We start from the raw sequence: 26,701 nt of genomic DNA, 5'->3' as shown, positions 1-26,701 counted from the left end.
CCGGCACCCCTCTGGCCATCTCCTTCAGCTTCCCTTAATTCAGCACCCCTCTGACTCCCTCCTTCCTGTCGCGGCTCTTCCCTTTTTTTCCGGCTCTCTCCCTCCTCGTGTTCGACGCCTTCCTTCTTTCTTATTTTACCTTCACTCTGAAAATAAAGGTATTAATCCTACATCTTATTTCCTTCTCCTCCTCTCCTTCCTCTCCCTTAACGCTTCTCTCTCTATCTCCCTTCCTCTCTCCTTTCTATCTTACATTCTTCTTAATCTCTTTTCTTCCTATCGTCTTCTTCCTCGTCCGAATCCATTAGCAGATTCTCCTCCATTCTTTTCGCAATCTCATCTTCCGCGGTCCTCTTTGGTCTCCCGCCTTCCTCCTCTGTCCTTTCTTTTCTCCTTTCTTTCTCCTCTCTTTCTCTTACCCTCGTCTCCACCGATTTGTCCTCATCCATTTTCACCCTTAATCTGCTCCCTACCTTTCTCCTTGCATCTAATACCTTCCACTTATCCTTCTCATTCCCCATCTTTACTATTATCGTCACCCAGTCTCCTCTCTGACCTATCACACTTACCTCTTTCACCTCCACCTTCACTTTTAATCCTTCCGAAAACAATTCCTTCACCTTCTCCCAATTTGATTCCTCTCCCATCCATCTCTCCTTCTCTATCCTTATTATCACATTCTTCTTTCTTTTCTTGTCATCGTTCCTTTCATACTCTTCTGCCCACCATTTCCTCTTACCAGACTTACCCTTACTCTCTTCACTGTCATCCCCCTCTTCCTTTTTCCCGCGCTCTGCTCTATCCTATACACCTTTCTTTTTAATCTCTCTACCTCCTTCCTCAATTCTTTTATCTTCTCCTCTTTTCTTTTACTGTCCTCCTTAAACTCCTTTATCATCTCCCATACTTTCCCTTCTACTATCTTTTCTATCGCCTCCAAGATTTATAATCTTCCCTCTGCACTTCATCCTTCTTTCCACCGCTTTCCTCTCTTTCTCCTTTTAGGTTATATTCGTACTATCCTCCACTTCTCTATTCTCGTTCCGCGTTCTTAATCTCTCCAGCCAATACGTACCTATACCTCCTATTTATTTTACATTAATTATTTGTTTGAACTAATGATTTAGAGAAAATATTTATTTAATGTTTATTTAACGTTTATTTAATATTTACGTAACGTTAATTATTCCTTTGCAGTAATGATTTGAAGAAACATTTATTTAACATTTATTAAACATTAATTTAATATTTATTTTACGTTAATTACAAATGTTAAATAATGATTTTAAAAAACATTTATTTAACATTTATTCAATATTAATTTAATATTTATTTTACATTAATAATTTATTAGAAAAAATAATTTAAAAAACATTTATTTAACATTTATTTAGAATAAATAATCTATCTGTGATTAGCGCAAAATCGGATCCAGTATTAATTTTAATATTTTTTAAATTAAGTTCTCTTATTGTGTATTTATTATAGTCATCTACACAGGGTGTCCCGAAGTTCGAGGGTAATAAGATTGCAGCATAAAAGTTCGTGAAAAATTAAATAATGAAAGTGCATGCCATTTTTTTTCCATAAAGTTTCTTAAATATAAAAGGTTTAAGGTATAACCAATCGTATGCATTGATTAAAAAGTATGATCGTGCGGTAGTATGCGCGTACATACAGCGGCAACGTTTTGTTTGACGTGAAGTGTTCGACATCTTAATACGACACACGCATTCGACATACGAACAGATTACTTTTTATCCAATGGTTACGATTGGTTATACTTTAAACCTTTATACTTAAGAAACTATTTTATGAAAAAAATGGCATGCACTTTTGTTTCGTACGACACTGAGGAGACCTCAGGGCACGATATACCGGCATCGACAAGAGCGCGAGGCGTAAGGATAATCTCGTTGAGGAGTGGATTGCGTATAAGTGAATTGACACCGGAACTTGGTTTAACTTTCACTTTAATTTACAGAAAAAGAGTTTGCGGGGCGGATGGCGTGAACTCGCCCAGTGCTCTCTCTAAGCCGAAACTTCGCGCGATGCAGCCCCTTGCTCGGGTGCTCGGCGTGCGGTGGTAAAACCGAACCGTTGGCGCGACAATTGTTTCACGACGATAACTCAGCTCAACCGCTTTGTCGTACGGCTAGACAGATAGAGAGATCGAGGATCGATCGTGATCGTCCTTCCTCCCGACACAACTTCGTGACGGGGGTTTCGAACACAGGAAGGACGAATCACGTCGATCAACGATGTGACGTGATACGTGAACATTGAGGAAACGCGTGCGCGTTTTCGCTTTTGCGATGTCGTGAAGGCAAGATCATTGGGCGGTGTTTTGGGAGAATCGCGCCGGTCACGATGGTCGCGCGTGGCCGCACCAAGACCGCGCTCGCGTGCGACATCGCCCAATGCTCTCGCTTTTCCCTTGATCCTTAACATACCGCCCGCCTCGGAACTTTAGTTTCGAAATTTTGCTCTTGGTTAGGATCCGAAGCAGTCGCTACGTTAAGGGTGTTAAACTCGGACAGAACGCTTACTAAGTAGGTTAACGCCAACTTACATGACTAAATCGCTGATAAACTTTATTTATAATTTATTTACACTATTTACAATGCGGGGCAGCGGTTGACACTACGCTGACCGCCCGCCGTGACGTATTCACAGAAATTGCCAGCTGAGCGAATGCGAATTTGATTCTCACAATTTAATCAGAGGTTGACTCGCAATCGACGGGTAATATGCACAATTTCACGATAGGCCGCTTATACTCGAAAGTGGCTGTCTTAACGGTTACGACTCGGATTAATCCGTCGGAACCGGCGTGACATTCAGTAATGCGCCCGAGTTCCCATTTATAGGGCGGTACGTGGCGTTTCGCAGTAACACGAGTTGGCCGATTTTTACGGGTGACTTGATACGTTGCCATTTAACCCTTTGCTGCAAGGTATTAACATAATCATTTTGCCACAGTTTCCAAAATCGCTCGGTTAAGTGGCGTACGCGTTACCAACGTGACAACCGGTTTTCGTGAAGATTTAGCAATGACGGCTCCGGATTCACAGTAATCGCAGACCCGATGAGAAAATGACCGGGTGTGAAAACATCATAATCGTCTAACGTATCTTTCAAAGCCGCGAGTGGGCGAGAATTGAGGCAAGCCTCGATTCAACATAAGAGAGTTGTAAATTCTTCGAACGTTAATGTATGATTCTGCAGTACACGACGGATATGATGCCTCACACTGCGAACACCGGCCTCCCATAAACCGCCGAAGTGCGGAGCGGAGGGGGGAAGAAAATGCCAGGTTGTACCATCGGACGCGGTTGAGTTTAGAAAATTCGGGTCGTTTAACGCTGCGCGATACGCTTGGGATAACTCTTTCTCCACACCGACGAACGTTGTTCCGTTGTCGGAATGCATCGATTCCGCCAATCCTCGACGAGCGCAAAATCGTGAATATGCATCCAGAAACGCGAGGGTGGAGTAATTTCCGACTAATTCGAGGTGAATAGCGCGAGTCGCAAGGCATACAAATAACGCAATATAGGCCTTCCGCGATGTAATTCCTTGGCCTCCGCAGGCTCGCACATACATGGGCCCGGCGTAATCAAGACCGTAGTGCACGAAACTGCGGAGAGGGGGAGATACTCGCAGGGGCGGAAGATTCCCCATGAGCTGCTGTGGTGCAACAGCCCTTTCGCGCGTGCAGACCACGCACTTGTGTATTACTGATCTCACCACACTTCGCGCTGACACAGCGGACATTCTCGCGCTGACACAGCGACTTCAGTAAAACCGGAACCGGGCACGCTTGTATTGAAGCGACGACACCGTGTTACGAACTTTAACATGTAAGCGGTAACTCGGATTAGTTTAGGCCAAGATGAATATCGAAGGGCCAGATCCCAGGGAGCCGGTTGATTTGCTACATGCACGGTCGCCACTCTTTCCTCGAGCATCGCAGCGGGCGGGTCTGATATGCTTTTTGGCCAACGATCGGGCGGCGATCGGAGCCACTCGGAGCCAGTCCACCATAAAGCATGATTCTCGAGTTCTTCTCCGAGGAGGCCGCGAGATGCGCAATTCGCGGGATTCTCGTCGGTCGATGCCAGGGTACGTTTGGAAGTTGAGATTGGATGTCGGCGACGCGGTTCGCGACAAACGTCTTCCATTTGGAAGGGTGCTGGCGGAGCCAGGCTAAAACGATTTCTGAGTCGATCCAACAGTAACGCGCGGAGATCTTAATGCCTATCGAATCAAAGACGAAGGTCATCAATCGGGCCAACAGCAAAGCAGCGCACAGTTCCAATCGTAGAACGCTTAGCGTTTTGACCGGCGCGACTTTCGATTTTCCCATAAGTAGCGAAATCGTAATTTTTTCCGAAGGTGGCACAACGCGAAGATACGCGACCGCGGCGTAGGCCACGGTGGATGCATCGGCGAAGCCGTGAATCTCACAATGAACACTATCGGAACGATGGCCCGTCTAACGCGGAATCTGCAACCTATTAAGCGCTGATAGTTGAGCATATATCGTTTGCCATTTCTGAAGCGAGAGCGAAGGTATCTCCTCGTCCCAGTCGAGTTTGAGCCGCCACAACGATTGCATAAACACTTTCGCGGTGATCGTAACCGGGGTAGCCCATCCAAGGGGATCAAACATTTTTGATCAGTGAGAGAATAGATCGTTTCGATCGCGGCATCGGGGCGATTGACTCTACTTGAATCTGAAAAACATCTAACGCAGGATTCCAGCTGATTCCGAGAATTTTCAGCTGCTCATTGGTTTGCAGGGTTTTATTACACGCGAGCCCGTGGTTGGTCGCATCGATATCTGACAGGAGCTCCGACCGATTGCTGGCCCATTTTCGCAACTCGAACCCGCCTTTCCGTAGGAGTGATATGACTTTATCGCGGGACTGGCGGAGGAGATCGGGATCATCCTCGCCAAATAGAGCATCGTCTATGTATCGTTTCTTGCGAAGAATAATGACGGCGAGCGGGAACGGTTTTCTTTCGTCGATAATAATTAACTGCTCGATAACGCTGAGCGCGAGGAACGGAGCGGTCGCGTTGCCGTACGTTACCGTAAGCAGGATAAGTTCGCGCGGAGGCTCAAACGGATTCTCCTGCCAAAGAATCCTTTGATAGGTTACGTCGCGGGGGTCGACTCGGATTTGCCGATACATTTTTTTTTAAATCTGTTTATTGCACACCATAAAAAACTGTCGGGATTACATATATTTCCAATAAACAAGAAAATTTTTATGAATTAGGGTACAATCAGTCTGGCCCAGCTTGGGCTCTCGCAATCGAATACATATTAGTCTTTGGTAATAGAAAATGAACGGTATCTTATTGTGTTGCACTTAAGTTTAGTGTGTTCCGTGACTCAATTAAAAGTTTGCTAATTCATTTACGTATGTCGTACGTATGTAGTAGTATATGTATGTAGTAGTATATGTATGTAGTAGTATATGTATGTAGTAGTATATGTATGTAGTAGTATATGTATGTAGTAGTATATGTATGTAACGTATGTATGTCGTACGTATGTATGTCGTATAACGTATGAATGTATGAATGTATGAATGTATGTAGTATAATAGACCGGGAGCCCGTAACACTAAATTTCTGTCAAATCTTATTCATCGGGAAACCCTATATATTCGATAGAGTACATCCTTCTAATATTGAAAAGTCATTTCTTACACCTGGAGGGTGGGACAACCCCTGCGGGGAAGTAAAAAAAAAAGCAGAGGGTATGTCAAATTTTATTCACCTTGAAACTTATTTGCTAGTTAGTTTTTAATAAATAATTTATGAAAAAACGTTTCTTACACCTGGCAAGCGGGACAAAATTGTTCTTACAGGTTGTAAACAATGTAATATTTCACGAGGGTGATGTCAAATATTATTCACTTTGAAATTTATATGAGAGGTAAGTTTGAACTATAAATAATATAAAAAAAAAATTCTTACGGCTTGAACGCGGACCAAACGAGTTCTTACACTGTTCTGAAACTAAAAACATCGCCTACGACGCTCTTTTGCTGCAGTGCGCACACAGTAATTTTCCTCTAATGTTAGTATACAAATCGGGTTTGTCACTTATGAACCTTATTCTTCTCGTGTCTGTTGTGAGAGAAACACATATTCTTGTGAAATATGTCGAAGAAAGTCTGTGTTTTCTGCGGCAAGAGGTCTCAAAAAATTCTCGATTTTACAAACGAAAAATTAGAAAAGTGTGCACCGATTTTAAATATTCGGAAAGAGTACAAGTTAAAATTTTCGAATGTGACGCTACCAAAAATTAATAGTTCCAGTAAAGGATATCATTCCGCTTGCTATCAAAGTTTCACTGCATTAAATAATAAATATAAAAAAGATGCAAAAATTGAACCACAGCAATCGACATCTCGTGAAATTGACGAAGGAGTTGCATCAACTTCTAGAGGGTAAGTTTAATTCGTTTAATAAGTAAAATTTCATGTGTGTTGCGTAAACAGAGGGTCGTTCACCTGACGATTCGAATACAACGGTTAGCTTTTATTTTCACGAATTTGTCCTTGTATACATTTGAAATACAGAGTTTATACGCGCTAGCAAAAAGTGAACTGTTCTTTTTACGTCTACTTTATTAAATTAAGAAGACACGAAAAACGGTGTTTAATAAAAATTACGTTTGGATTTTTTATAGCTCCGAAAGTATAGAATGTTCCGAAAGGGGTACAAGCGCCTAGCGATGATGATACACTTGATTTGGAATCCAGGTAAGAATCAGAGAATTATTTGTTTAAGTATCAAAATTGTTCATGACATAATTTACTGTATACATGCATGCATTGAATGATTTATAATATTTTTTCAGCAATGACAATATCGAATGTACGAGTGATGCGCAACCGTCTGATAGTGCTCATGAGGAAAACAAAGAAATCAAAATATTTGATTTTATACATTATACGAATTACTTTAATAAAAAGAATGAATAATATACAATGAAAAAATATTCCACATTTTATTGTCCATCTATTTTGCATGTTCGTAAGTGACAAACCCGATTTATATACTAACGTACTACATTAAAGGAAAATTACCATGTGCGCACTGTAGCAAAAGAGCGTCGTGGGCACTCTTAATTTTTAGTTTCAGAGTAGTGTAAGAACTCGTTTGGTCCGCGTTCAAGCCGTAAGAATTTTTTTTTCGTATTATTTATAGTTCAAACTTACCTCTCATATAAATTTCAAAGTGAATAATATTTGACATCACCCTCGTGAAATATTACATTGTTTACAATCTGTAAGAACAATTTTGTCCCGCTTGCCAGGTGTAAGAAACGTTTTTTCATAAATTATCTATTAAAAACTAACTAGCAAACAAGTTTCAAGGTGAATAAGATTTGACAAGAACACGTTAAAAATTACATGTTTGTTATAATTTTCTGCATCTATGTACCGCTGACCGACCTCGCCAATATCATGTACCTTTCTTACTCGATTAAAACAACTAATTCTATTAATATGGCGGTGAATAAGATTTGACAGAAATTTTGTCGCGGGCTCCCGGTCTATAACGTAACGTATTGTGAGTATTATATTACAGTATTGGAAAGAATATTAACCCTCAAATGCCACCCGGGGTCCAGCGGACCCCAGACCCTTTAGAATGATATATTTTCAAATGTTCCCGCCAAATATGGAGCTCATATTTATTTATTTATTATTTTTTATTTTTTTGATTTTGGAGCCAACATTTTAACTGTTGGCGATCTTAATTTTTTATACTATGTTAAAATTGAAATTTTAACAATATAAGCATTTTATTCTCTTTTCTAAGCCTTGAACAACATTGAAAATAATTTTCATAACTAAATATAAAAAAATCAATAAGTAAGGAGACATTTTTCATGCTGGGGTCTTTTAGACCCCATGTGTCACTTACGAGATTCTTGAGAGGTGTGGCATTTAAGGGTTAATAAATAAATATATTGCACATGTGTGTATTTCACATACTTTATTTGTATTTCATATATCAAACACTTTACATATGTATTACACATTGCATATTTTTTATGTTAAAAAAATAAAAAAAGTTTGCACGAATTAAATAACATTTTCCTTATGTATCCATGAGTTGTGCGATCCATCGAATCCTAGCCATTTAACGTAAACCTCGTCGCCCCTCCTGCGCAGTACTTTCTCCACGAGATACACGTCCGGATAAGTCGCGCGATGCAACTCGTGTTCGTAGAACCCTCCAGCGATAGATTTTCCACGATAGTTTTCGAGTAGATAGGTTACGGGATTGGTACGCTGCACTTTAACGATCTTAAACACCTCGGTGGTCCAATTCGGCGTGTAACCCTTTTCGAAAATCGTCTTGTATTTGCTAATGCGTACCAAGTCGCCCGCTTTGAACTTTGCCAGACCTGCGATTTTTATCGCGCTGTATACGGTAGCCAAGAGTTTTTCGGCGATCGCGGGGGTAACGTCGACGGGTCGCATGCCGATGGTTCGATGCTTGCGCGCGTTGTAATCCGATACGAGTCGCGGCAAGGCGTCGACCCATTTGTAACTTCCATTGAGCGTAAACATCTTCCACATGTCGTTCTTGAGCGTGCGATTGAATTGCTCGACGACCGATGCCTTCAATACCGAATACGTGGAATAATGCCGTGTTTCCTCACGAGACGTTGCACGTCGGTGTTGTAAAATTCCTTCCCCATATCGGTTTGTAGGTTACTAGGACACCTACCGCTGCGTCGAATGATCTCAGCGATAGCGTTAGCTGTTTCGCTTCCGCCTTTACCCTTGAGTGGCACGACCCACGCGTGCTTGCTCAACACAACGATGACTGTAAGTATGTAGTGGTAGCCTCCGTTGAAACGTGAGTACGGACGCATCTCGACGATGTCAGCCTGCCACAGGTCATCGTACCCTCGCACTATGACGTGTCTTCGGGGAAAATTTCTTCTCGCCGGAGCGTGCAGTTCCTCGACGAGTCGTTGCTTCTCGATATTTTTACGTCCGTCGGATTTTAGCGATGTCATGTTTTTGTTGCCGTTTATAACTGCTCGTTAGCCGTTTTTTTAGCCGTTCCTGAGTCGTTTATTTCCGTTTGTTAACCGTTTATTTCCATTCGTCGTCGTCGTCGTCGTTCTTTAGCCGTTTGTAGCCTTTCCTGTCTCCGCGTAGTTCGCAAATGTTTCTAAACCGCTCGTAATCGTTTTTAAGCTGTTTTTGAACCGTTCGACAACCGCCCGACAACCGTTCTTGAACCGTTAGACAGCCGTCCAACAACCGTTCTCGAATCATTCGTTGCTGTTTGTCGCCGTCGTCAATTAACCGTTGCCTCTCTTCACTCGCCGCCTTTCGATAGTCGTTTCTGCTGAACCGTTTGTCCATTGTTGTTCGTTGTCGCGTCTGATTCAACGATAGTCGAATGGCGAAGCTTGTTTATCGTAGTCCGTAACGCTTGCAGATCCTTCTCAAACGCAGTCAGCTTCTCGTCTGATTCTTTTCGTTGATTGGTCAACATTTTAAAGAATTGATCAACGTATAGTTTATTAACCGCGTCATCGTCAGCCTCTGGTTGCGCCACGCGGCGAATCTTCCGCGACCTTGCGTCAAAGTCAGTAACGGTGCGACACAGAGCGTTATCGCGCACAAAATTTCTCATTAATCCGCTCCATCGATGGTACGTTTCCGCTCCGTCTCTTCCGAGCGATATACCAAACTTGTTGATCGGCATTTCAATGCTGATTGAATGGTTCGCCGACGCATGGTTTAATTTATAATAAGTCCGGCTTCGCGAAGTTCCTCGATGATCGACATGATCTCGTTGTCGTGAGCATTGTTGCCAGCGTGGCGCGAAGCGTCGAGCAATCGGAGACGATCCACCAGCTCGTTGGGGTCGTCCCAGTGCACGTAGTCAATCTTATTGTCGGTTAGCGTCATCGCGCGAGGCATGGATAATCCCTTTCCAGATTTTTTCTTTCTGGATTTGATAGATATCAACGGTGCGATTACATATTTATACTTGTATCCCCTGTTGCCCACTAATGGAGCATGCGCATTGTGTTTGCGTTTATGAGCATTTGTCGCCAACAGGATGCTCTTGTACGTTTGCTTATCGTTCTCCGTGTAGATGTCGTCATTGGGATGACTCTTGAAGATCAACTCGTAAAGACCAGGTGTGCCGATATATCGTACGCCGTCGATAATTATGTTATCCGCCTTGTCCACGTCAAAACGTTTGTTGTCGAGCATCATTCCATCGTTGTCGAAACGAACGCCGTACACGTAGTCTATAATCTTTTGAGTGTCGCTCAAAGCAGCTCTGATGTACTTTTGGCCCAACGGACCCAAGTGATGTCGCAACAATTCTTCAAACACTTCTCGACCCTCCGCTGTCTGCAATCGCTGTCGAACGGACGTCTCGAGATTACTTGTGTCCATGCTTTCGAAAACATCATCATCATCATCATCATCATCGCTCGCGAGTGATTCGAAACTTGTACGTTGTACGGTTCGCGTCGCCGCGGACGGTGTAGAGGTTATCAGTGCAGGTACATCCAGTGGAGCAACTTTCGATCGTTTCGATTTAAGAAATTTAAGCGGCGTCGATCCGAAGCGATCCGACCAGGAGCTATCTCGTCTCTTCTTTCTCGACATCGCATCTTCCTTCTCCTCCTCCTCTTCGCGCTGTTGAACGGGTAACGTTTCCATCCCCGCGTCAGCGACGCTTTCCGACTCCTCCTTCTTCACCGCGATCGAGTTGTCGACGATCTTTTGCAACGGTCCGATGAGGGGCTTAAAGTGCGTGTCCAACTCAATGTCCTTCTCGATCTTACCGGTCTTCAAAGCGCGAAGTTTCTTGCAAATCGAATCACTCGTTTTCGCAATCTCTTTCACGATTTTCTCGCGTTCGCGAATATTCTCGCTCCCGTTGATCGCGGCCATCGCACAGTGGGGCCGATTCCCGAAAAGCTGGCCAAAAGTCGAAAAATGAAGTTTTAATTTATGGGATTTGAAGTACATAGATGTATAGAGTAATGTTCAAAGAATATGTAACGGCCCTTTATAAGGGCTAATTAAGTATACATGGCAGGTATAAGCCAGTACAAAAAGGACCTTCGCACGAGTAACAGCTCGAGCGTCCGAGCTCATGTTCAAGCGTCATATTCAAAAATTCGTAGAAAATCGTAAAGTTGATCTTTTTTAATTCTACAAAATAGATGTTTTAAATGGAAAAATGTAGTTTATTATCGTATTTGTCAAAAATTATAACAAATAAATATAAATTAACAGTAACGCAATGTTTGAAGTGTAAAATAATGAAAATTTGTGTGCAATCGTTTCAGAAAAATAGAGAAAAGTTAAAAGTCCCACGGATTCCCGCAGTGAAACAAATTTTAAATTAAAGTTTATATTATTATGTAACAAAATTTGTAAAAATTAGCTGCTACTAGCTGCTACTTTGTTTTTAATGTACATTTGTATTTAAAACCTTCCAAATTCGCATAAACTTATTAACGCCTATGCTTAAACCACTAACAACATAGTAAAACTAATAATTGAAAATAGAACATGACCTTTAACTATGTAAATTGTAATACAATAATTGTTTAAACAATAATTGTTTAAACAAATTACTGCAAAATAAATTTTTTATAAATCTGACAGCGGCAATAGATTCAACGGGAAAAATAATAGAATGTTAAAAAAAGTGTGTGTGTGTGTGTGTGTGTGTGTGTGTGTGTGTGTGTGTGTGTGTGTGTGTGTGTGTGCGCGCGCGCGTTCGTTGAAGTAGTAGCTGTTGTGTTGAATACAATATATAAATTCAAAAAGAATGTTAAACGATGTAGTCCAGACCGGGCACGGTGACCGTGGAATGTTCTAGAAAAATTCCGAAATGATGACGTAGAAAAAAAGAAAGTTTCTAAGATGTCCTGATTGGTTTATGGTAACGGGGAGGGGATAAGCAGCAAACCGAGAGGATGAATAACGGTCGCGCAACGGAAAAGGTTAGTCGTTTCTGAGCGTTTTAGAGTGTTTCTGTGCGTTTCTGAGTTCTAGACGAAGAATAAACGAATACAATATTAAACAATTTCTCACACATCGTGAAGGATTGTTTTGCAGAATGGATGTTCCAAGTACATGTAAGTGCATTATAAATACACACAGCCATATATATATATATATATATATATATATATATATATATATATATATATATATATATACAGTGGCGTGCAAAAGTTTCCGGCCAGTAAATTTTTGTACTCTAATATATTTTAAAAAGACTAATGATTTTTTATTATTATGAGATGTGAGTATGAGATATAGGAAACAAAATAATATAGTAAAAAAATATTATTTATGTTTGTGAATATATTTATTATTTTAACTGTTGTGAGTACAAAATGTTACTGGCTGGAAACTTTTGCACGCCACTGTATATATATTTACACATGTATATATACATATATCTACATATATATAAATATATATTTTTTTTACATACATACATTAATTTAAAACTTTGTTTCTTCAGGTTCTGATAGTACCCAACAAATTTCTGGTTTGTCGAGGGAAGAAATTTTTACATTACTGAAAGGCAATTTAAATGACAATGCTGCTGTAGCTTATGAAAAAATTGAAGATCATTTGTCGAAAAAGTTGGAGCGGCCTTTTATATTATCAGGCAATGCGAAATCTGTCATTCTTAAACTATTATATAAGTTGAAAACAAAGTGGCAGGAAGTTAAGCGAATAGAACAAAAATTTCTGAAAAAAAATCAGCAGTGGCTAAATGTAATTGTTTATCTCGATGAAAATAAAGAAGATGAATCTCAAACTACGTCATCGTCGGATAAAGGACATATGGGCCGCCCAAAACCGGATTTTGCACAATGCAGTGAAAGAACGAAGCGAAGAAGAACCGAAAACATTCGATCGCAATCAAGTATCGAAGAACTCTCCTATGCAACACACATAAAGTTACGAGCTGAAGGGAAAGTGGAAGCTGCTAAAATTGTTAAAGATATATCTTCGAGTAGTCCATCTAAGGCTAAAAAATACAGAAGTTCTTTGGAATTAATTCCTGAAGTCACTCTTTCTGCTGATGAAGCTGTTTCACTTATAATGGAACAAAAACTATCGCAAAGTCAATATCAGGGGCTAAGGAATTTAAGTGTAAAAAAGAAATGTAAATTATATCCATCTTATAAATTGGTACTAAAAGCCAAGCGTGACTGTTACCCGAAAAAAAATAGTATTAGCATATGTAAAACCAGTGCAGAAGTTAAACTACAATCTCTACTGAACCATACAATCAATCGAATTTTGAAGATTCAAATAGATGTCATAAAAACTTTGACTCGTGAACAGCTTTCAAATTTAAATTTAATTTGTAAATGGGGCTGTGATGGTAGTTCTGGCCTTAGTATGTATAAGCAAAAATTTAGTAATGATGATGATGAAAGTAAATCAGATGCTAATATTTTTTTTACTTCACTTGTTCCACTGCAACTTATATCGATTGATAAAAATACATCTGAAAAAATCATTGTATGGAAAAATCCGAGACCATCATCACCACGCTTTTGTAGGCTAATAAAAATTGAATTTTTGCATGAAACTACTGAGGCCACTGTCAAGCAAACAGAGAATATAAAAGAACAATCGAGCAAACTTATACCTTTTAACACTGTATTAGATGGAAAAGACATCACAGTTAATTATGAACTCGCTTTGACGATGATCGATGGTAAAGTTTGCAACGCAATTACTGGCACTGCGTCTACTCAACGTTGTTATTTATGTAATGCTACTTCTAAAGATTTTAATAATATAGATTTAATTTAAAAAAAAGAAATTAATAGAGATAGTTTATGTTTCGAGTTATCTACATTACATATGTGGATTCGATTCTTTGAATGTTGTTTGCATATTTCGTATAAAATCGAAATTAAAAAATGGCAAGCGCGAGGAAGTGAAGAAAAGAAATTAATAGAAGATAGAAAAAAAAACAATTCAAAAAGGTTTTCGCCAACAGTTAGGCCTTATTGTGGATAAACCAAAATCTGGATTTGGCAATACGAATGATGGGAATACTGCTCGACGATTTTTTGAAAATAAATCCATTTCCGCTGCTATAACGGGCGTTAACGAAGATCTTATTAAAAGATTTCATATTATTTTACAAGCTATTACAAGTGGTCATGAAATTAACATACCAGATTTCCAAGAATACATAATACAGACAGCTCGAAAATTTGTCGATTTATATCCCTGGTTCTACATGCCTACTTCTATTCGCTGTGTGCGCTGGTATACTATAGCGGAAAAGTAGGACTTAGAGCGCCCATGGTGGCCGGAATTTGCATTATTTGCTGGAGTTTTCTAATACATCGTAATGGAAAAATTGCGGAAAGGAAATTTAAATTGTTGCGTGCACACGTGTAAGAATGTATTTCACAATACAAGTTCAGAAATAAAATTTTATTCCTTTCCAAAAGCGATTTATAAAATTGAGCAGCGAAAAATGTGGATACGTTGGGTACAAAAAATAAAGTAAGTATATTCTTTGAGATTATATGATCATATTTCACCTCGTTTAAAATAATGGTATTTATTTAGAATACGGGCCTCACTTTTCCAATATCAATAAAATTATCCTTAATCGACATGTGACCACGGGGCATGTACATGTCGCTACATTTCATCGATATGACAGGTTTTCTAACCCAAATAGTCGTCAACTTTAACGATTAATATCTCGCTTCGCGAGGCAGACCGCCGCGTTTTTCTTCCAGATTCTTTCGTTTCGTGTAAAAACGCGTCGGTTAAACATAATTTTATCGATATTGGAGGTGAGGCCCGTATTCTAAATAAATACCAAAATAATTTGTACTATGTTGTCATACAAATAATTTTTGAAACGATTTGTCTGTAGCTCACATGATTGGCAACCAACAAAATATTCACGAATTTGCAGTGCACACTTCGTGGAGAATCGTTCATCTTCAATACAATCAAGTCCGAGTTACGTTCCGAGCATCTCGGCAAAAAAAAATCATGAATTAAGTTCTACCGAGAAATCTTCAATTCAACGGTAAATAAAAATTATAATTACTTGTTTGTAGTAAAATTTAAATTATAATTTATAAAATAAAATATAATTAAGTGTGTATTATTTTGTGTAGATTCAACAGACATATGCGTCGAAGAATATGCAATACATTGTGTGTCAAGGACAATGTAAAGAAAGTTGATGCTGGAAAAAATACTTTAGAGGAACCGCAAGAGCAGTCTTTTTATTTTGATAAATTAATCGAGGCCCCTGCACCATCATTCAAAGTTAACCAGGAGGTTCAGGTTTCGATGTTTGAAACTACTGTGGATTGTAAAAATCTCTATGAAAGAACAGAGATGTTTATATGCACTCAATATGTGCATAATGAGATTTGCCATGCACAAACTCAAGTATATATACCTGAAAATCGTGGCTTACAAATTGTTAAGAGAAGGCATATGATAGACAAATGTTGCGGTTCTGATATTGTTCAGATCGACAAAGCGATTGGTCCTGATACTTCTAATTTGAAAAATTCAATAGTGTGTACAACAGGTTTTCATGGCATATTGTCAATAACAAAGGAGCAAGAAATGCTTGATCTTGGCGGTGTCACCTTATCCACTTTTCAATTGCTGCTCAAATTATTACCCGATATCAAACCGAAGAAGATTTCTACAAAAAATCGGCTTCTTATATTCCTCTTGAAGATGAAAACTGGAATGTCATTCTCAGCCATAGGAGTTTTATTTCGCATTCATAGAACAACTACCTCTCGTATCTTTTATACTACTTTGCAATTATTAAGAGTTGCTTGTAGTCGATTCATTTTCTGGCCTTGTCGAGAAGTAGTTCAAAATACTTTGCCCGAAGTTTTCAAAACATCGTACAAGGATTGCAGAGTAATTATCGATTGTACCGAAATAAAGGTGGAACAACCAAATACTGTAGAAAATCGGGTGTACCTGTATTCGCATTATAAAAAAGGCTTTACAGCAAAAATTTTTGTTGGATGCACACCGAGTGGTTTAATTTCATTTATCTCGAATTGTTATGGAGGACGAACTAGTGATAGTCAAATCACTATTAATTCAGGCATATTAGACTTGCTCGAGCCTGGTGATGTTGTCCTCGCGGATAAAGGTTTTCCTGGAATTCAAACTGTTATTGATGAAAATGGAAAAGGAGCTCTAATTGTTATGCCGCCATTCTTACGCGATCCACAGTTTTCAGCTGAAGATGTAGAGAGAACGTATAAAGTCGCGAAAGTGAGAATTCACATCGAAAGAATTATGCAAAGATTGAGAATTTACAAAATTTTGGATAAATTTTCAATCGATATGCTTCCTCATGCCGATAATATTATATTCATGTGTGGCGTCCTTGTGAACTTGCAGCCACCGATTATTAAAAACGGAGATCTAGATGAAACAGAGATCGCAAAGGTAGACTAGAATAGAATAAAGAGCTCGGTATATGATATGTTCAGTATAAAAATAAATATCCAAATACTTGTATACAAATAAATATCGAATTAATAAAATATAAAATAAATAAAAACATTGTTTAATATTTTATTTCACCAAAGGTACGGTTTGACAGTAAATAAAATATTAAAGTTATGAGAAACCTCTTAATTATTTTACTATTTAATTTTTAAATTTTTATATATTATTATATGTATATATTATTTTTATATATTCTATATATATTATAATATTTTTTTATACATTATTATTATTGTCCGAACGCACTATTGCTTCCAAAAAGTGTTGAAAATAAAATTTCTCAAGTTTTGGGATCAGAAATTTCAAAAAATCTTCATCTCTGTGAACTGACACGACACAGCTTCCCTTAGGAGACCAGACATAAAGGTCACATACCGTCAGTCCAGTCACATACAACTGTATCTGACATTGAGTGTAGTATTGGTGACTTTTTTTTAGCTCGATATTGCCATTCCAATAATATAGATATTTTACGTTTATCTTATACGAATGAAAGTCGACAACCGGAAGTTTTTCGCACGAGACAGGACACTTAATTTCAACTAGTTTCGTTATACAATCATCTTCAATTACCACACCATCAGGTGATGCGCAAAGCCACGGCTGAGTTTTTGATACCACTACTCCTATCTGAATGACTTTTGCTCCATAGATGGCTTCGTATTCTTTCAAAGCTTTACCTTCGTTTTTTGAGCCATACTGTGTATTTTTTTTTAGCTTGACCGTTTATACACGAGGGAGTCAAAAACTTGTTGACCAAAGCATCTATCTTTTCTGATTGCCTTGTTTTGATTGAATGTGCTCTTGAGCTAGCAGAGATCCTAATGTTTCGCACAGAAAACCATTTATCTGAGTAAGACTGTCCCCGAGTGTCCACGCATATCTGGATTATTTGAGTCTCACCCAGATTAACTTCTCGTGCGTAAAAAGCTTTCAGCACTTCATCCGCTATTATATAATTTGATGAGTATACTAGATGATCCTCGCAAAAGTTAAGCAAATTAATAATGCATGCATCGCAATTATTAATGTCACTGAATTCAATCGCTAAGTAGATATATTGTAACAAAATTTCTTTGACGAATCGTTCGTTTTGGGTTACGTTATATTCTTTGAGAATTATTCGTAATGCCGAGGAATGCTTGAGATCTCCGAGTTGTAGACTAAGAGGAACACTGGAATTTGCACAATTGGTCTCGGGTGCTTTCGATTTAAATAAGTTTGCGATACGCATTGGTTTTGCATACATTTCATGGCCCAACTGCTTGTCTGATGGTCTGCCCCATTCCTGCTCAAGACTTGTTTTTGTAACACTCCTATTAGAGTTGACATAATGTATAAGAGCATATATGTGCTTGCATTTTCTTCCGGCTTGCGATACGCACGTGCACGATGCACAAGTTATGTGACGTTTATCGGAAAGCTGCAATAATGTATTTTGAATAAATAATTAATCAAAACAATAATTTTTTGTCCTTGTTTAAACGTTTTTTTATTTATTTACGATTGTCTTGAATTTCATTAATATTGATATACTTACATGTAATTGTACCTTGTACGGAATAGCATTGACAGATGTTTGCGGTATTACACTGCACCTTATTAAATGACTTATATTTTCATTACGCAATTCTTCAACGCGAACCACATGTGATATTGCTAAGGCTTTTCCTTTTGGTATTGCACTTGGATTAAATTTAATGTCATGAGTGACAGGTCCAAATCCCGTTCGTATGATAAGATTCATTGCAAAAAGTCAGAGAGAGGTTAACCTTTAAAACAAATGTAGGTTAATTTCTCTCAAAAAATCTTTTCAACTATAATTTGTGTAATATCATCATTAAAATTAAGATTGAAATTACCTAACGACAGTTTACGTAGCTCGAATATTCACAATCGTTGACAGCTATTCCATACAGCTATTCCATCAAAAAGTGCGATATTTCACTAACCGTGGCAGCACTAGTCTCTGCGCACACAGCGAATACACAAACTATTAATTCACGGCTCTGAAATAATACAATCTGTTTTACTGCCAATCGGACAAATGTCTGAAGATGCACAGGAGTCTTGTAATAAATATATTAAAAGATACCGTGAAGATTTTGCACGAAAATGCAGTAGAACAAAAACGATGTGTTACGTCCTGCGAACTCCACGATTTCCCTTTTTCGCTTAAATTCCTCTGCGCTCAGGATAGCCGTTAAGATTAGGATAAGGTAAACTAAGCACGGACGGTTGTCGATCGACGAGTGAGCCTTGATCCTTGCACATTCCTTTTCCTTTTTTTTTATAAGGGTAAAGTATCTGTTTACCTAGGCGCTTAAACGCAACCTTCCAAATGACGAATTAGTGACGGACGGGGCATACGTAACAGGATTTTCATCGGCTTTGTCAGGCCTAAAACTGAAAGAATGTAAACCTGGCGACTCGACGCGCCAAATGGGCCTTAATGGGTTGATGAAGATCTTTATTGCATCAAGCGAGCTTTCAAAATGCACGTACGATGTTTCCGGCAAGCGGAAACAAAGCCTGAGACGTGTCCGTAAATACACGTGGCGGAGTTTTTGCTTGCATTTAAGATTGAGAGGTGTGCATCGTCCGTCAACACTAAAAAAGAAACCCTAATAAAGGAGAAACCTAACCGAAAAACAAGTGAGTCACTGGAGGAAGCGATGGGTTGCACCCCCAATAAGGCAGTGGGGGCCTTACGAGAAGACTCGCCAATGAACAGTCGGAAAAATCGACAACCGTCTCTAAACTTCTAGGATAGGCAAAGACTTAAGAATCTAGCTCTTGGATGAGAAACATCTCGCCCAATAAGAAATCCTTCAGACAAAAATTAGAAACATCCCTCCAACCAGAAGTTCCCAAAATGAAAACCTGACACATCCCACACGCGATTCACCCTTCCCATCCTTAGAACTTTCCTATATAAATCTCGACATCGCAGCACTTGCTCTCTTAGTTCAGCTTCTCTTCTGACGGTTCACCTCTTCGGCCCAGTTCAATTTACTTCGCCTCTCTTCCGTTTACGAACACTATCACATTCAAATCCGATCTCAAGTTTTAAGTTAAATTCTGTGCGTGGACTTAAACTCACCGAGTGTCGACGAGAGGCTATCCACAGGGCCCAAAGAGATCCAGCTAGTTACCCACGGGGCTCAAAGAGATTCAGCTGTTCTACTTTAGTTTGATCAGCACCAAGAAGTAAGTCCTCTACATACCTATTCACATACTGATATCGGGCCCCTTTTATCATTATCTTACCCCTTTTGTATTCACTCGAACACTCACGCGTTCGGGAAGTCCCTCGGTTAAACATTAAACATTAACCCTTCCAACCCTCCAATTCTTTTCACTATTCCGAATTAGCCGATTTATCGGTGGATTCGGGGGAATCTCTATTGTTCCGAATTAGCCGATTTTTCGGTGGAGTCGGAATAATCTCTGTTCGTTGTTCCGAATTAGCCGATTTATCGGTGGATTCGGAATAGTCTCTATTGTTCCGAATTAGCCGATTTTTCGGTGGAGTCGGAATAATCTCTGTTCGTTGTTCCGAATTAGCCGATTTATCGGTGGATTCGGAATAGTCTCTATTGTTCTGAATTAGCCGATTTTTCGGTGGAGTCGGAATAATCTCTGTTCGTTGTTCCGAATTAGCCGATTTATCGGTGGATTCGGAATAGTCTCTATTGTTCTGAATTAGCCGATTTTTCGGTGGAGTCGGAATAATCTCTGTTCGTTGTTCCGAATTAGCCGATTTATCGGTGGATTTTTCGGTGGGCTCGGAATAATCTCTCTCTATTATTTCGAGTTAGCTGACTCGTCAGTGGATTCGAGGTATTCTTTTGATTTCTTTAATCTCCGAAACCCGAGGTGACTTCCCCACAGTTAAAGGACTTTAATATTTAACAATCCGCTAACTTGTAGTGGATTCGGGCTGTCCCACCCACAAGAGGTCGAAAAACGCCGCGAGACACGAAAGGAATCGTCGGAACAAGCGGGGGCGAAGGGAGCTTGACATCCCTCAGGAATCGATCAACGCAGGTCCTCCGCGACTCGCCACTCCACCCCCTCCCCCAGCTTTTACAGAAGAACCCTGTTCTTCACAGCAGAATCGCCCCGTTTTCCCCCTTTCTCGCCCTGTCGTCCTGCCTTCTCGCCCTTTCCCCCCATCTTCTCGCCCTGTTTGTCGCGTGGCCCCGTTTCGCGTGGTCCCCGTCAACCCCACTCCCCCTCCTCTTCCCGAGGACCATCCCCGACTCCGTCGACCGCCTCGACCCTTGACACCCACGAGGAAATGGTCGGTCCCGAAATAGTGACCCTAGATTGACAATTATTTTTTTTTTATCCATAAATTCTTGTCCCTCTGCTTTCACTCCCCAAATTTTTCTTTATATTTAGTTCTTAATGTCGACTTAAATTAGTTTCAAGTACTCATAAACACCGCACCCACACCTAACCAAATCATTATGCTATTCAATCCCGATCTCGATGTAATAATAGCGGGCAGGATGTCCACTTGCAAATAGATTTCCCCTCAAAAGGTCCTGCCCGATCGCCCCGCACTTTTGTTATACCCGCGAAGAATGCGCATACCAACTCTCCATTATATACATATACACATTTTACACTAACGCCTAGTTTATAATTATATTTTTTTTTTTTTTTTTTATACTAAATAACATTTTTTTTATGTCAAATAAATATAATTACTTATGTTAAAGTCATCTCCATTCTTTCTTTAATTTAAGACCTCAATTACCACCCATCTCCCACTCGAAATCGCACGAGGTCCGATCCTAAGTTAAAGGGATTAAATTCCTTGATTTAAAAAAGGACCGACGATCGCACCGCTCACGGAAGGCGTCCTAGGGTCCCTGCGGACCCTGACCCTTCCAGAGTCATAAAAGTGCGTTCGGCTCGCGCCACGCGCCTCAGAGCGCGTACCTGCGAGCAGTATTCTTAAGCGTCTAGTTGCGTCCTTCCTTACCCCGACCCCTCTGGTTAGCCTTTCCTTCGCTTTCCCAGATTTTCTTATACTAATCCCGGGGTTGGACGTAACAGAACTTAAAAATTGGGGGCTCGTCCGGGATTTAAGTGTGATTTTTCGAGAGTGGTGATGAATACGAGGTCAAAATCTGATAAAGATCAAGTTGACGATCTCTATAAACAAGCCCTAGAGAATCAAGGCAAAATTATACCTAGCTCTACACCATATACATCCACTCCCTTTCCTAACATTAAATCAGCACCTAGACAACTTTTCACCCCAAACGTTGGCGAGACCGCGGAGGACAAATCAAATATAACCGACGCGTCCGATTTCACCCTTCGCGTTTCTGATTCCTGGGATAAAACAATACTACCTGCACTGCAGGATCAGTATCCCGTTTCCGACGATCCCTCGAATAAAACAATACTACCTGTGCGGCAAGATCAGTATAATTCTTTTATAAGCATCGCAGGAACAATGGCCCACGCTAACCCTTTCGCCACATTAAAATACGCGGTAGAGGCCGTTCCCTTCTTTGACGGAAAAAATATTCCGTTAACATATTTCATCGAGGGATGCGAGGAAGCGAAAGCTATGCTGCCCGCTGAGGCAGAATCTCAATTCACTAAAATAATCAGAACCCGAATTATAGGCGAAGCTCGTCGTACCATACAAGATCAAGATTTCGATACGGTAGCCTCGTTAACAAAATATTTAGAACAAGTCTATGGCGCTGATAAAAATATTTATCAATTACAAGGAGAGTTAGGTTGCATCTATCAAAAAATAGAGGAAGATGTAGTAACTTACGCGAATCGGGTCAAATTGTTGGGAAAACAGATACTAGAAGCACATAAAAATTCAGGACATGCTGCCGCTCCCGGTCAAAATATTAAAGCCTCTTTAGAAAGGGACATGTGTAAATGTTTCATTAGAGGGTTGAAACCGGAAATTGAACAAAGAGTGACAAGAAATTTGGATGTCCAAGCCACTGTGGCCGACGCATTGAGGATAGAAAGAGAGCTGTACGAAATGACAGATTTACGACAGGGTCAAGGTAATCTTGCAGGCAAAACATCGAACACTAATCGTTTGCGGGAAACCTGCCAGATCTGTTATAAAGAGGGACATTCAGCCTCTAACTGTAGGAAATTAACTCAGCCTTCGCCGCAACCTCATAATAAAATTGATCTTGGAACCGAAATTCTCATATGTCAGATATGTAAAAAACGCGGGCATAGCGCCGACAAATGTCGCCTCCGCGACCCTCAGGCCCGACGATCCGTCAATGTAATTCAAGAAAGTCATGTCACTTGTCAATTGTGTTCAAAATCCGGTCACGATGCTAAATCTTGTAGAACAAATACTATTAACAATCAGAGTAAACCGACCATAATTTGTCAATGGTGTGATAAACCGGGACATTCGGCTAACAATTGCTGGAAAAAGCAAAACGAACAACGCGACACGGCAAACAGACCGAAAATTGTCTGCCAGATTTGTAATGGTGTCGGGCATATCGCAAAAAACTGTCGAAATAAAATGGAACAAAACGCGACACCTAAAACCTCATTATTTTGTCGTTATTGCAAAGGAGAAGGGCATCTCCTCGAAAATTGCGAATTACGCATTGCGAGTAATAACCGCAGGCAAGCAATTATTAATCAGGAAAACTCCAATGGCCCCTCGAAGTCGGGTGTGCAGCAGGGGTCCGAACGGATCTCACACCCATCAACATCTCAGAAAACTCAATAGACAAAAAATCAATAGAGATACGACCCGTAACCGTAAATCTCGATAAACACCGTCGCGTGCCGACTATTCAGGTGGATTTCGGTAAACCAATTTCACACGTTACCCTTATGCTGGATACCGGTTCCGGCCCGAATTTAATTAAAGAAAAATTTTTATTCAAATAACAATACAGTCAATCACAATAAACTTTTGCAATTAAGCGGTATAAATGAATACCCCGTTTATACCCTCGGAGAGGTTATTTTACCACTTTTTGAAAAGCCAGTAACTTTTAACGTAGTGTCAGATGATTTGCCGATTCCACAAGCCGGTCTATTAGGGAACGACTTTTTTCAGCAAACTTCCTCAAACATAGATTACGCGACGGGACACTTAAACGTATCAGGAATTAGTATACCTTTCCTCTCACCGGAAACTATTACAGCTTTTCCGCGGTCAGAATCTCTATTTTTTATAAGAGTGGAAAATCCAGAAATAAAAATAGGATATCTACCAAAATTAAAAATAGCCCACGGGATTTATCTAGCAGATACCATAGTAGAAAACAATTCCGGAAAGGCATATTTAAAAGTTATAAGTACTTTGGACGAAGAAGTGGAAGTTCAAGTACCAACCCTGCGTCTTAAACCATTAAACGAATTATTTGACAATCCTGAGTCAAATATGGAGACGCATAATAACCGAGAAGAAATTGCGAATACGCAAATTAACCCTCGACACTTAGTGGATAATCAAGTTTATTGTAAAATAATTGACGGAACAAATGAAGAAGAAACAAAAGATGACATCAATAATGAAAATAAAAATAATTATGCAGGTTCGAATAGTGAAGACGGGATTATAAATGAGAATAAAATTATGAGAGAAAGTATGAAATCAGATAAAACTCTTAATCTAGATATTCAGGAGGAAGGTTTCCAAATCTTTCCCGAAATGCTAGATTCCCAAAATCCTGGAGGGGGAAGTTACCAAACCCCTCCTGAAATATTAAATAATTCCAAAATCTCTGGAGGGGGAAGTTACCAAACCTCTCCAGAAGATTCCCAAAATCCTGGAGGGGGAAGTTACCAAACCCCTCCTGAAATATTAAATAATTCCAAAATCTCTGGAGGGGGAAGTTACCAAACCTCTCCAGAAGATTCCCAAAATCCTGGAGGGGGAAGTTACCAAACCCCTCCTGAAATATTAAATAATTCCAAAATCTCTGGAGGGGGAAGTTACCAAACCTCTCCAGAAGATTCCCAAAATCCTGGAGGGGGAAGTTACCAAACCCCTCCTGAAATATTAAATAATTCCAAAATCTCTGGAGGGGGAAGTTACCAAACCTCTCCAGAAGATTCCCAAAATCCTGGAGGGGGAAGTTACCAAACCCCTCCTGAAATGTTGAATAACAAAATCTCTGGAGGGGGAAGTTACCAAACCCCTCCTGAAATATTAAATAATTCCAAAATCTCTGGAGGGGGAAGTTACCAAACCCCTCCTGAAATATTAAATAATTCCAAAATCTCTGGAGGGGGAAGTTACCAAACCTCTCCAGAAGATTCCCAAAATCCTGGAGGGGGAAGTTACCAAACCCCTCCTGAAATATTAAATAATTCCAAAATCTCTGGAGGGGGAAGTTACCAAACCTCTCCAGAAGATTCCCAAAATCCTGGAGGGGGAAGTTACCAAACCCCTCCTGAAATGTTGAATAACAAAATCTCTGGAGGGGGAAGTTTGAATAACGGGATCTCTGGAGGGGGAAGTTACCAAACCTCTCCAGAAGATTCCCAAAATCCTGGAGGGGGAAGTTACCAAACCCCTCCTGAAATATTGAATAACAAGATCTCGGGAGGAGGAAGTTACCAAACCTCTCCAGAAGATTTAAATAATCCTAGAATTGCAGAGGTAAATTTCCAGACTCTTCTAATATATTCTACTCCCGTCGATTGCGAGGAGGGAAGTAACCAAACCTCACTACGTAATACGACAGAATTTTGTTTAAGAGGGGCCGAAAGTTGAGAGCTCTTTAAATCATGTAGAGAAAATAATATTTCCAAGGGTTGGAATACCCATAAAAAGTGCAGATATTAATAAGAATAATACTTCTCATGTTACTATTGGAGAACTCATGAGAAGAGTAAAATCATATAATCCTAATATGGAAAAGAGTTATGAAATTAACAGAAAAAGTAACCGTCTTCAAAAACTTTGGCTTGCGCACAAGCTCGATTCCAAAAAATAATGGAAAATTTCACGGTATAAACGTAAATCAAAGCAACATCAGCTAATGTCAGAAGCACGACTAATGACAATTATTTCAAGTGAATGTTTTGTATCATCCGGAGAACCTAAGAAAGATAGGCTTACGGAGATTACGAAATTGCTACGACTAGAGCATTTAAATACTGAAGAAAGGAAAAGCGTTATAAAACTCATAAGTAATAGTCAAGATCGATTTCATATTCCCGGAGACAAATTAACAGCAAACTCATGTGTTGCGACATCAAATACCGACAACAGATGATCGACCTATAAATACTCGACAATATAGATTTCCGCAAATCCACAAGGAGGAAATAAATAAACAGGTAAGAGAACTGCTCGAAACAGGGATCATAAAACCTTCTCAGTCACCTTACAATACACCCATTTGGATAGTGCCAAAAAGGAAGACTCAAAGGAAACAAACGTTGGAGAATGGTATTAGATTTCCGAGGTGTGAACGAAAAAACTATGGGCGATGCCTACCCATTACCGAATATTGTCGAAATTATTGATCAATTAGGCAATGCAAAATATTTCACAGTATGTGATCTCGCCTCTGGATTTCACCAAATAGAAATGGATCCTGCAGATAGCCACAAAACCGCATTACCACTCTAATGGCCATATGAATTCGGTAAGAATGCCTTTCGGGTTAAAGAATGCTCCCGCCACTTTCCAACGACTAATGGACCTAATACTAACAGGAATAGAAGGTGTATTTATCTACATGGACGATATTATTATTTCCGCCTCCTACGGTAGAAGAACATGAAAGAAGATACAAATTAGTAATAGAACGACTCCGCCAAGCTAATTTGAAATTACAGCCAGATAATGTGAATTCTTAAAAACCGAAGTGGCATACTTGGGACACATAATAAGTAGCGATGGAATTAAACTCGATCCAAAAAAAAATTGGAAGCCGTAAGACAATTCCCTAGGCCAAAAACACCGAAAAGATTAAACAATTTCTTGGATTAGCAGGGTATTACAGAAGATTTATACCAAATTTTTCCAAATTAGCTAAACCTTTAACAAATTTATTAAAAAACGATACGCCTTTTAACTGGACATCTGTTCAAGAAGAATCTTTCGAAAT

The 26,701-nt window shown here is 39.7% G+C and overlaps 1 protein-coding gene and 1 long non-coding RNA gene across 2 annotated transcripts; one reads left to right on the top strand and one right to left on the bottom strand.

The window, feature by feature from the left end:
• The first annotated feature begins 14,804 nt into the window (after positions 1 to 14,804).
• LOC139786942 (uncharacterized) lies at positions 14,805 to 15,381 on the top strand. The gene is made up of 3 exons (XR_011722482.1): positions 14,805 to 14,890; positions 14,974 to 15,132; positions 15,224 to 15,381. It is a non-coding gene; the product is annotated as an uncharacterized lncRNA (long non-coding RNA).
• Positions 15,382 to 16,643: 1,262 nt separating this feature from the next.
• On the bottom strand, positions 16,644 to 18,581 carry LOC139786941 (uncharacterized). The gene is made up of 3 exons (XM_071726037.1): positions 18,464 to 18,581; positions 18,142 to 18,373; positions 16,644 to 18,024 (listed from the first exon to the last, which is right to left on the bottom strand). The coding sequence occupies exons 2-3, from the start codon at positions 18,346 to 18,348 to the stop codon at positions 17,278 to 17,280; spliced, it is 954 nt and encodes a 317-aa protein (XP_071582138.1). The 5' UTR covers positions 18,349 to 18,373; positions 18,464 to 18,581; the 3' UTR covers positions 16,644 to 17,277.
• Positions 18,582 to 26,701: the final 8,120 nt, after the last annotated feature.

This window comes from Temnothorax nylanderi, unplaced genomic scaffold (assembly GCF_030848795.1).
Source record: "Temnothorax nylanderi isolate EJ_2023f unplaced genomic scaffold, tnyl_v1.0 TNYL_tig1206_pilon, whole genome shotgun sequence".
NCBI lineage: Eukaryota > Metazoa > Arthropoda > Insecta > Hymenoptera > Formicidae > Temnothorax > Temnothorax nylanderi.
This window is presented reverse-complemented; position numbering and strand designations above follow the sequence as displayed.

Coding starts and splice junctions, on each gene's coding strand:
- LOC139786941 (XM_071726037.1), bottom strand. CDS start 18,348: ATGAATCTTATCATACGAACGGGATTTGGACCTGTCACTCATGACATT. Junction 18,025..18,141: donor CGTACAAGGTACAATTACAT/GTAAGTATATCA, acceptor ACATTATTGCAG/CTTTCCGATAAACGTCACAT.